Here is an 11,044-nt window from a genome sequence, read left to right as displayed (position 1 = left end):
CTCACAAACCCTCTTCCCTGGCACTCATCTCCCACAGGCGCAGATCCTCCCTGAAGAAAGCCTGCCTTTCCCAAACCCCTGCCCCGTCTTACTCACCAAAGCAGAACTCACCGTGCAGAGGCCCTGGCCACCAGGCACTCTGTAACCCCTCCCTTGTTCAGAGCATTTGGCTCTGCGCTCTGCAGAGTGCATTTGTCATTTGGCTAAAATGCAGGAAGTTCGGAGTGGCGCCAAAACAGGGTCGCAAGATTAAGTTTGAAAGTGAAAATCTGCCAGTGCTCTGGCAGACGTCTCGCACATCACACGGAAACCTAGAGGGGCACAACATATCAGGCTTGAAGTGGAAAAACAGGAATGGGAGTGTTTTTTCTTCCAAGTCTGCCCATCAACTCTTGGGAATCCGAGAAGGAAGGCGGGGGGGGGGGGGGGGGGACCCAGAAGGAAAACAGGGAGGTCCGGAGGGGTGGGCCCTCACCAGACCAGGTCCACGCACTAGTGGAAGAATTAATGCACTGCTCTCCTTGCGCATGAAGATCTGTCTTGCCTGAGGGGCGTGTCCAGGGTCTGGAACCTCAGAGGAAGGAAGAGTCAGTGATGTTTGGGGAGAGTGAGGGTCATAGTAGGGAAGACAATGAGAAGAGGGTGGGGCAGGCACCGTGGGGGATGGAACTAGAGTGGTGTTGACCGTGTCTCCTCCATCACCTGGCTCAACTTGGCTCAGAAATTCTTGCTGCATAGTCACTCTGGGCTGAGGCCCAGAGAACTGCCAGCCTCCTAATTACAGGCATTTCTCACTGCTGTCGTAGCCGTAGCCGCCGTAGCGGACCCAGCATCGGAGCTGCTTTGTCTCATGCAAGGAGTGCTTGCTGCTCGGATAAATTGCTGCCTTTCTTCCCCACTTATGCTCCCATCTGCCTCTGCTCACACTCAACTCTCGGCCACCTCTTCCTCACCCTAACGCTTGCCAGCCTGCTCATTCACTCTACCCACCAGGGGACCCCGGAGTTCATGCACACGCGCTCTGATAGAGCAGTCCTAGCCCACATACCCCCAGTCAGTCTGTTGGCCTGTCTATCTGTCTCTCCCCCCTCCATACACCCACTCCTTTTCTGTCTGGAGGCTCTGAATGGGGCTGGTGAGACAAGGAGGAGGGATATAGCTCAGTGTTCACGAGCTCCAACTTCTTTGCTTTTCCTCAACAAGAATGACCTCAGCCCTTCGACTTTGTATAGAGGCCAATACTTTGGTGAGACAACCCTTCCCTTTTGTCCCATGCCTCAGCCCTTACCCAAAGCAGGTTTCCCAGAGGAGCCCAGGTAGATCCTAATGCGTACACCCCTCAGCTTCAGTTCTTAGCAGTGCAGGGGACTGAGAGACAGACTCACCCTTGTTTACTCAATGTCTTTAAAACATTTTATTGAATGCTTACAACGTGCTAGGTGCTGAAGAGACAGAGGTGAACGAGGTGGACACCAGCCCTGAACTTACGAACCTGAAGGCCTTTGGGGGAAGGCAGACGTTGAAGAACTAATCGTAAGGGCACCTGGGTGGCTCAGTCGGTAGGGCATGTGACTCTTGATCTTGAGATTTTAAGTTCAAGCCCCACGTTGGGTGTAGAGATTACTTAAAAATAAAATATTAAATAAAAGAGCCAACCATACAAATAATTACAATAGCACTAACTACAGCTGTGAGAGGTGCTAAGAACAAGAAGTAAGTGGTATTATATGAAGGTTTGGCTTGCAAGGGGGAAGGGAACCAGAGGGATGGGGCCTGGGAGAGGCTGGCTGGGAGAGAGCACAGCCCAGGCCTTTCTTCCTTCCTTTCCGGGCTCCTGCACAGTGATGGATGAGAGAGAAGCCAACAATTTATTTCCCCTGGAAGCCACATTGCTGATGTGGTGCAGGGCACCACAATTCCTGCTATTTAATAAAGAACCCTGCATGTGTCCTGGGTAGATGGATGAGCAAATATTCCTGACTGAAGCACCACGTGGCCTCCCAGATGTGAATGGGTAGGAGGGGAGGGGCTGAGGTTGAGGCTGGAAGCCCGAGATGGGGGTGGGGGGCCAGGTCGGAAACTGGGTATCTGAAATCGATGTCCTCCTTTGGGGACAGAGAAGTCCTCCGCATTGTGAGTGGCTGCTGCCCCCTGTTGGGCACAGGCACACAGTTTTGTTTTGTTCTCTAAGGATGGTCTGAGTGAGACAACACTCATTTAAAACAGCACTGTAGGGGGGGCGCCTGGGTGGCTCAGTCGGTTGGGTGCTCTGGGTGGCTCAGTCGGTTGGGTGCCCGCTTCGGCTTGAGTCATGATCCTGCGGTGGTTTGTGGGTTCGAGCCCCGCGTTGAGCTCTGTGCTGACAGCTTGGAGCCTGCTTTGGATTCTGTGTTTCTCTCTTCTCTGTCTCTCAAAAATAAATAAACTTAAAAAAAATAATAAAATAATAAAACAGCACTGTAGGGGTAGCCCAAAGGGATGATGGAACAGCCCTCTAAGGGTTCTTTACCCTGTGTATACTGTAGCCAGCACTGGGAAGGCTTTCCTATAGCTAGAGCCCTGAAGCTTGCAGTTTAGTTTTTGGGGATAGAATTTTGATTTCTAAAGTGGTGAGTGGGCAGAAGAGGAGGAGAAAAGAAGAGGGAGGAATGTGGAATCCCAAACCAACTTTATTTCAATGACCCACCTTACTTCTTTTGTCTATTTGTTTCTGTTCATCCTGGATAGGATTAACCCCACAGCCTTAAAAATCTGTTTTGTATTTGAGTACTTCGTCTCTTGAGTTACGTGTTTAAAAATAACTGGTATTTTCTTTTGAGCATACACTATTTACTTGGAGCTGGGGCTTCATAAACCTTTTTTTTTTTTAATTTTTTTAATGTTTATTTATTTTTGAGACAGAGACAGAGCATGAGCGGGAGAGGGGTAGAGAGACAGAGAGAGACACAGAATCCAAAGCGGGCTCCAGGCTCTGAGCTGTCAGCACAGAGCCCAGTGTGGGGCTTGAACTCAGGAACTGTGAGATCATGACCTGAGCTGAAGTCGGACGCCCAACCGACTGAGCCACCCAGGCGCCCCATAGCTTCATAAATCTAAAGTTAAGTGTTCTCCCCTCCCCCCACCCTGCCATTACCATCAATCAGTCATCCCATCTATCCAAAATGTATTGAAAGCAAACGGGGTTTGAAGAGAAAGGGAAACTTACTTTTCACTGTACTTTTTGAATTTTCTACCTACCGTGTGTTCAGATTATACCACTTAAAAGTAATTACCGAGGGGTGCCTGGGTGGCTCTGTGGGTTAGGCTAAGCGTTCGAATTTGGCTCAGGTCATGATCTCCCAGTTCATGGGTTCCAGCCCCGCATCAGGCTTTCTGCTGTCAGCGCGGAGCCCACTTTGGATCCTCTGTCTCCCCCTCTCTGTCTGCCCCTCCCCCCTCTCAAAAATAAATAAACATTAAAAAAACAAAATAAAATAAAAATCATTATTGAAAAAGTGCATTTTCTCAGCTGGATGTCCTGCAGGGTACTGCAGTCTTGCACACAGGTTGGTTCCCGAACCCAGTGAAATGGCAAATAGTCTCTGCCTTCCAGGTTCTAGGGGCACCCAGATCTCCCACTGATCAGTAAGATCCCTCAGACTTGGGTCTGACCCATAAGCTGACCTGAGGGAAGGTCTTCTCCTGTCTCTGGGAGGACCTGCCTTCTGGGTCTATGTGTATGTGTTATGTTTGCTTTGGGTATGTTCCCATGTTACCTTGTAGCGTGCATGCTATGATTTATTTGTAAAGTTTTTAAATGAATGTCTGTCTACCCCTACTAGACTTGATTCTCCATGAGAGCAGGGACTCTCTCTCTCTCTCTCTTTTTTTTTTTTTTAGCTCACCCATTTTATCCTTAGTGCCTGGCACATAGTAGGAGCTCAGTAAATATTTATTGAAAGAATGATTGTGTGTGATCTGTGTGTGTGTGCGCTTTGGCAGCTATATTCTGTTTGTCATTGGCACAGTTATAGTTATCTGTTATAATGTGACAGATGTCTCATATTCTCTGAGAATGAGAATTGTTCGAATAATGTGTTTGATGTGTGCATCTATGTGCATTCTGGTTGCATTTTTTACACATAATCTGGGAGTCTGTGGTGGCACGAAAGAAAGCATTTATTTATTTTTAAATTTTTAATGTTTATTTATTTTTGAGGGAGAGGGAGAGCACAAGCAGGTGAGGGGCGGGACACAGAATCCAAAGCAGGCTCCAGGCTCTGAGCTGTCAGCACAGAGCCCGAAGCGGGGCTCAAACTCACAAACATGAGAGATCATGACCTGAGCTGAAGTCGGATGCTCAACCGACTGAGCCACCCAGGTGCCCCTAAAGAAAGTATTTATTAAATAGCCAATATATGTAAGGCCTCGAGCAAAAAAACGACTTCCTCTGCCTGCCGTGGTACTTTGGGATCCATAATCCTGGAAGTGAGATTTTAAACTGGGTAGGAGAGGGACGCCTGGGTCGCTCAGTCGGTTGAGAGTCAGACTTCAGCTCAGGTCATGATCTCATGGTTTGTGAGTTTGAGCCCCGTGTAGGGCTCTGTGCTGACAGCTCAGAGCCTGGAGCCTGCTTCCTATTCTGTGTCTCCTCTCTCTCTGCCCTCCCATGCTCACACTCTGTCTCTCTCTCTTAAACAACAACAACAACAACAACTAAATAAATAAACTGGGTAGGAGCTAGCGATTCCTGTTCCCTACAGTAGCCCAGGGTGTAGGGGACGGGGCGAAAGTACTGGGACTAGGGGTGGAGACCCGCTCAAGAAGCTCCGCTCCTGGGCGGCACCTTTTTTTTTTTTTTTTTTTTTTTTTTTTTTTTTTTTTTTCCTTCATTCCGGAACGTTTTTTCTCCCTTCCCACCATGTTTTCCTCCGGACTCTTTTGGATGACGAGCACTTCCGGAATCTCCGGGCAGGTTGGCGTGGTCGGCCTGCTAAAGCCGGCTCCTTGACTCGCGTGCGCGGGCCTGGTTTGCTTGTGGTCTCGCGCGCCTTCGTTTCCCAGCCTCATGGCGGGGCTGACCCTGTTTGTAGGCCGCCTGCCGCCCTCGGCCCGCAGTGAGCAGCTGGAGGAACTGTTCAGTCAAGTGGGGCCGGTGAAGCAGTGCTTCGTGGTGACTGAGAAAGGTAAGGGGGCGGGGCTGCTGAGGCTAGGGCTGGGGTTCCTGGGAGCGGGATCCCCGCGAGGACATCAGCGAGCCGTAGAATTCTTGACCCGCCCCAATGAGAAGGGAAGGGGGATTGAGCTGCTTTTTTAAACTGACTCGGCTCTGGAAGAGTCCATGGAGGCCCGATTCTGAAAGTCAAGGCATTGCCTTAGGTTTACAAAGCGCTTTCCGTTTATTATGCGCGCTCACACATGCTGTCTCATTTGGTAACAATGTAATAGTTAACTTTTAATGAACCTTGTTGAGAGTCAACTGAGTGCCAGGCACGGTGCTGAATTCCACTCGTGTTAATCTCGTTTAATTTTCTCAGTAGTCTTGGGTGGACAGTCTTAACCTCATTTTACAGACAGGAGACTGGGGCTTGGGGAAATTTGCTAACTTTAAGTTCATACAGCTTGTAAGTAACGGATCCAGAATTTGATCATGAGACCCGAAGCTCCTAACTAGTATGTTATTCATTTACTCATTTATTCAGTAAATATTTTTCGAATGTCTGCTGTGTACTAGGCACTGTTGTAGGTCATTAGGATACAGCAGTGCCCCAAAACAAGCCAAAAAACTTGCTCTTAAGTCTTCAAGATGGAGAAGACAGCCATAAACAAATAGGCAAAACATATAGTGATACAGGCGCCTGGGTGGCTCAGTCGGTTAAGCGTCTGACTTTGGTTCAGGTCATGATCTCACTGTTTGAGGGTTCGAGCCCCGAGTTGGGCTCTGTGCTTGGCAGCTCAGAGCTTGGAGCCTGCTTTGGATTCTATCTCCCTCTCTCTCTGCCTCTGCTTGTGTTGTCTCTCTCAAAAATAAATAAACATTAAAAAAAAAAAATATATATATATATAGTGATAATGGTGGTAAATACGAAGGAGAAAAATAACGATAAGGAGTCTCTGTGTTGGTGAGCGTGTGTGGGGGGGGGAGGGTTGGTGGGTGAGAAATGACAGTTATCTATAGATAGAGTAGCCAGGGAAGGCCTGCCTGAGATGAAGGAGTGAACATGTGTCTGTCCGGGAGGAGGAGTCTAGGCAGAGGAAACACTAAGCTCAAGGATACTAAAGAGGACTACTCCTGGTATATTGAAGAAATAGCAGCAAGAGCAGGATGACAGAATAAGTGAGTGAAGGTAAGAGAATTAGGAGATGAGATTCTAGGGTACCAGATCATGTAGGACCTATTGTAAAGATTTTGGAGGACTTTGGCTTTTACTCTGATACCAGAAACTACTAGTTTTGGATAGGGAGCAGTAACTATGATCTGGCTTACATTTTGAAAGATCCTCTGAGGCCGCCATTGGAGAAAAGGACAAAAGCAGGGAGACCAAACATTAGCCTCTTGCAGTCCAGGTAAGAAATACAGTGTGTTGGACCAGGATGGTAGCAGTGGAGGTGGCAAAAAGTGATTGGAACATGGATATTTTCAAAGGTAGAACCGAGAGGATTTGCTGATGGATGAGATGTGGGGTATGAGAAAAAGAGGAGTTAAGTCTGACTCCCAAGATTTTTGGCTTGAGCCTCTGGGGATATTTGTTTATTTGTGGAATACTGCTACATGGCTTATACTCTGTGTGCTGCTCATCGCATCACTAGGAGAAAGGGTTGGCATGTATTGGAAGGAGGAAGAATTGTAAGGGTTTTAATTGTAGAAGCATTCCTTCTTCTTAACCTAGACTTCAGGGGACACTTGATAGGCACCTGATGTTAAATTTCACTCCCTTCTAAGTCATCAGTCAGTCTCTGTAAGTGGCTGCTTCTTTGCCTTGCAGCAGAACAACTGGTGGAAACTGGCGTTTTGAGGATCCCTGTTTCCCCCCGTGGTATCTGAGTATGTGAGTAGACAGGCTAACTTGTGTGCTAATAACCCTCCATCGTTAACTTCTGTTTTGTTAGTAACAGAGGTAAGAGTTAGGATTGTCGACATGGCTCTGATTGCTCTACAAGCTATGACACCTGCCTGGTTCTTTGTCATTTTAAGCATAGATATGGGTGAGTGAGAGATGAGAGGGCTCAACAGCAGTGTTTCTTCAACTGCAGATCATTCCTCGTTAGTGGGTCTTGAGTGGGTCAATAATTTTTTTAAATAGAGTGTATCTATACGTGGTAAAGGGTTAGTATTCATAAAACTTTTTTGTTTTTGTTTTTAGGATTTTATTTTTAAGTAATCTCTACACCCAGTGTGGGGCTCCAACTTAACAACCCCAAGATCAAGAGTCACACGCTCCACCAGCTGACCTAGCCAGGCATCCCTTTGGTTTTATATAAAAAAGGCATATGTGTACTGGGTTCTACTCTAAGTTACATTCATTACTGTGGTTGTCAAACTGTCCAGTGCTTGGTGGTTCTGTCCCAGGGAAGAACAGGCCATTGAATGGGAATTCTCTTTTGTGTCCTCAGAATTTAGACAGAGTATAACCTTACCTTGTATTCTGTGTATGTGGTCTAAATCTTAAGAAATACAAAGCTTTATTCCGTGTTTAAAATAGTATGTATTTTTCTGTCCAGATAGGCAAGATGTGTTGGAAAGAGTGTTGTACTTAATGGGATGGGAACAAGGAGTGGGGGTTGGGGGTGGGTGGGACGAGGTCTTAGTAGAGGTGACTTCACCTCTTTAAGATGGGAATAATTTTACAGGATGGTTGTAAAATATGATGCTTTGTGCAAATATGTTGTGAGCACATACTTTTATTTTGGTACTGAACTGCTTTACATTTCAGCTGCTTTGTCTTTGATCAGGAAGAGCCCTGATTTTTCTTGTTCTAATTTTCTGACTTTGAGTGGGCAGGCTTTTGTGAGAAGGAGTCCCAAGAAAAAAGACACCAATCTCCAAATCACAGTATGCTTTCCTAATGCAAAGTGTCAGCTTTAACCAGTATATGTGGATCAACATCCTGTGTTTGAGGGCTTCTACCTTGAAGTAGGTTCGAGTGTAGTTCAAAAAGAAGCAGAGCATGTATTTCTTCTTTGGGTCATAGGCGGACTACTTGGTCTGTCTTTTTCCTTTTTGATGCAGTAAATGACTTAACATTTTAGTACATAAAAATGTTATCAAGAAAAAGCAAACCAGAAAGGGCAAAGGTGGGTTACAGTTTTTATTTGCAACTATTCATCTGGTTGGTCCTAATATTCTTCTCTGTGGCCTTGATATTGGTGGAGTCCCATGGAAAGAACATGGGGCTAGTCATGAGGAATTCACTCAGCTACTAACACCCTGGTGCGTTAGCCAGTTCACTTACTTTCCTCCATCTTAAGTTATTTATTTGGAAAGAAGGGATGATAGTATTCACTTTACCTACCTTAGTGTGGTTCTGAAGATAAAAATGAGTTAAGAGATTTACAGCTAGTTTGAAAAAGGTTAGATTTGATATTGATTGCTAAGGCTTGGTAATAATGGTAATAGTATCTTCAGGCTCCCAAAGCAATGCTTATTGTTTATTGAGGTTCTTTTGTCAGGGCCTCAGGCATTAATTTCTGATCTGCATAATTATATTGTAGTTTTCAAAGCTGCCATACTTCCCTTTCCCACCTTCTCTGGTGATGTTCCATTCTATTTGAGGTTGAGTTCTTCACTGGGGATGTAATAGATATCATGGGCCCTCCATATTCTCAAGATGGTCAGAAAAGGAAGAAGAAGAGAGGCTAATAGTGAAGGCACCAAATTAGAAGAGGAAGCCTGACAATTTCTGAGCAAAGTGGGGAAGGGGCCACGGATGCCAATCTCATTTTTGTCCCTCCTGAGAATTTTGGCAAACTAATAAATGGGATGGCCTGACAGTATCTGCTAGTTTAGGGCATTGCCAATTTAATGGTTTAGGGCTCTTGGCTTACAGTTCTGTCCCTTTCCCCTACTGTTCAGGAAGTAAGGCATGTCGAGGCTTTGGCTATGTCACTTTTTCTATGCTGGAAGATGTTCAGAGGGCTCTCAAGGAGATTACCACCTTTGAAGGCTGTAAGATCAACGTGACTGTTGCCAAGAAGAAACTGAGGAAGAAGTCCAAGGAAAAGGGGGAAAATGGTGAGTTTCTAGTAACTTAAAGGAATTTTCCCTTAGGGTGAGGAAGAAGAGGTGGGTGGTTGGGGGGATAGCTTCTGCTTTGAAAGCTTCCTAAATTTCCCTTTGATGTCCAAAATCATCTAATATATTTTATTGCTCATTTTTGTCTTTTATTTAACTCTAACTTTGGAAATCTGGTGGTCCTGGGTGTTGCCATACTTAGTCCTGTGGGAAATGTCATCTTTTGCTAATAGCTTCTTTCCTGTGATGTTCTGGGCCTAGAGATGAGTGGTTTGGGATCACAGACTTATTCTGTTGCCTCTTATTTTTTAGAAAAGTCAGAGTCCACAAAGAAGGAGCTGAAGCCAAAAAAACCCAAAGTAGCTGATAAGAAAGCCAGGTTAATTATTCGGAACCTAAGCTTTAAGGTGAGTGACAGAGAAAACTAACACTACCTGTTCTGGAGGCTGTTGGTGCTCATTGGTTGAACTCTTCACCAGGATGGTCTAATTGGACATAATTCCTTCTGGGAATGAATCGTAGCCTTGTTGAATACAGAAAATGGGCCTGTATAAATAAGGACTAATTAAGGATAGTAAGTGTGAAGATGCCTTCCTTTTGGGACACTACTGCTGAGATAGGGAGGAGGGAGGAAGAGCTCTTTGATATCTGTCCTCTTTGTCTATTAGGTACAAAGCAAGATGGCTTCTGTTTAGAGATGTTTTATGTCCTAGTCTCAAAAGTAAAAGAGTAAAAATATTCAAGCTCTTTGTCATGGACTAATTTAATGGTTGATGTTTCATGTTTATTTTCTGTGATAATATCTCTTTTTCTTCACTTTTGGTGTCAGTGTTCAGAAGATGACCTGAGAACGGTGTTTGCTCAATATGGAGCTGTCCTGGAAGTAAGCATCCCCAGGAAGCCAGGTACTAGCACGCCATCATTTGTTGTGAGTTAGATTAAGATGACGTAACGTAATGGTCTTTTTCCATTTCACCCTTGAACTAACCACTATTTGAAATAGAAATACAAGGTTCACGTCATACTCTCTGTGAGCCCCAGATGATAGGAGATATATATATATGTATATATATATATATATATACATATATATATATATAGTATCAGGCACCGTGCTTGACACAGCAAAAACTCAAAAATAGTGCTTATTTCCTGGATGGGATTTTTAGTTAGATTAGAACTGGTTTTAGAAGACAAGTTATAGTTTAGGGAAATGCATGGCTCTCCCCAAGCTTGAGCCAGGGTATACTCAGCAGGAGGACATTAGCTATTGCTTCGGGGCTGACTGGTTGGCAGGACTTGGGCCATCTTTCCAGCCCTGGTTGCTGTAGTGTCCTTCCTGGTGTTTGTTGGCTCCTCACCTGCTGCCTCTAACTTCTTTGTACATCTGCACACAGATGGAAAGATGCGTGGTTTTGCTTTTGTCCAGTTCAAAAACCTCCTAGAAGCAGGAAAAGCTCTCAAAAGCATGAACATGAAAGAGATAAAAGGTAAGTTTTTTATACCCATACCGTTCACCCAGATATTTCTGGTGTTTGGGTGGAATTAGCACAGTAACCCACTTTCTACATTTTCAAAAGGTGTTTGATTTGTTGAGAGTCTTACTGCTAATATAGAAGCTGTTTTGGTGAAATATTCCTAGTGCTTGATCTTAGGGTTCAACTTGAAAGAACCCATGACATTATTCACTTGTCTTTATTTGGTTATGAGTGTGCATTTAAATCCTTAATGGAAAAAATGTCCCTGAAATAATCACTGATAGATGCTGGTTGCTGTCTAGGGGATGTGGGATTTGCAGATTTCTCCCTCTGTGTCATGATCACTATTCAGCAC

The 11,044-nt window shown here is 45.2% G+C and overlaps 1 protein-coding gene across 2 annotated transcripts in view; it reads left to right on the top strand.

Annotated features, from left to right (window-relative positions):
* Window positions 1–4,934: 4,934 nt before the first annotated feature.
* RBM28 (RNA binding motif protein 28) overlaps window positions 4,935–11,044 on the top strand; it is a 29,326-nt gene continuing 23,216 nt past the window's right edge. For both annotated transcript variants that reach the window (XM_060633038.3, XM_060633036.3), the window contains exons 1-5: window positions 4,935–5,165; window positions 9,053–9,211; window positions 9,524–9,618; window positions 10,041–10,116; window positions 10,609–10,701. In XM_060633038.3, coding sequence (XP_060489021.2) covers window positions 5,048–5,165; window positions 9,053–9,211; window positions 9,524–9,618; window positions 10,041–10,116; window positions 10,609–10,701 — 541 coding nt within the window. In that variant the 5' untranslated portion in view covers window positions 4,935–5,047. The remainder of the gene's footprint in view (window positions 5,166–9,052; window positions 9,212–9,523; window positions 9,619–10,040; window positions 10,117–10,608; window positions 10,702–11,044) is intronic.

This window comes from Panthera onca, chromosome A2 (genome assembly GCF_046562875.1).
Source record: "Panthera onca isolate mPanOnc1 chromosome A2, mPanOnc1 haplotype 2, whole genome shotgun sequence".
NCBI classification, from domain to species: domain Eukaryota; kingdom Metazoa; phylum Chordata; class Mammalia; order Carnivora; family Felidae; genus Panthera; species Panthera onca.
Note: the sequence above shows the minus strand (reverse complement) of the source record. Positions and strands in the feature narration are given on the sequence as shown.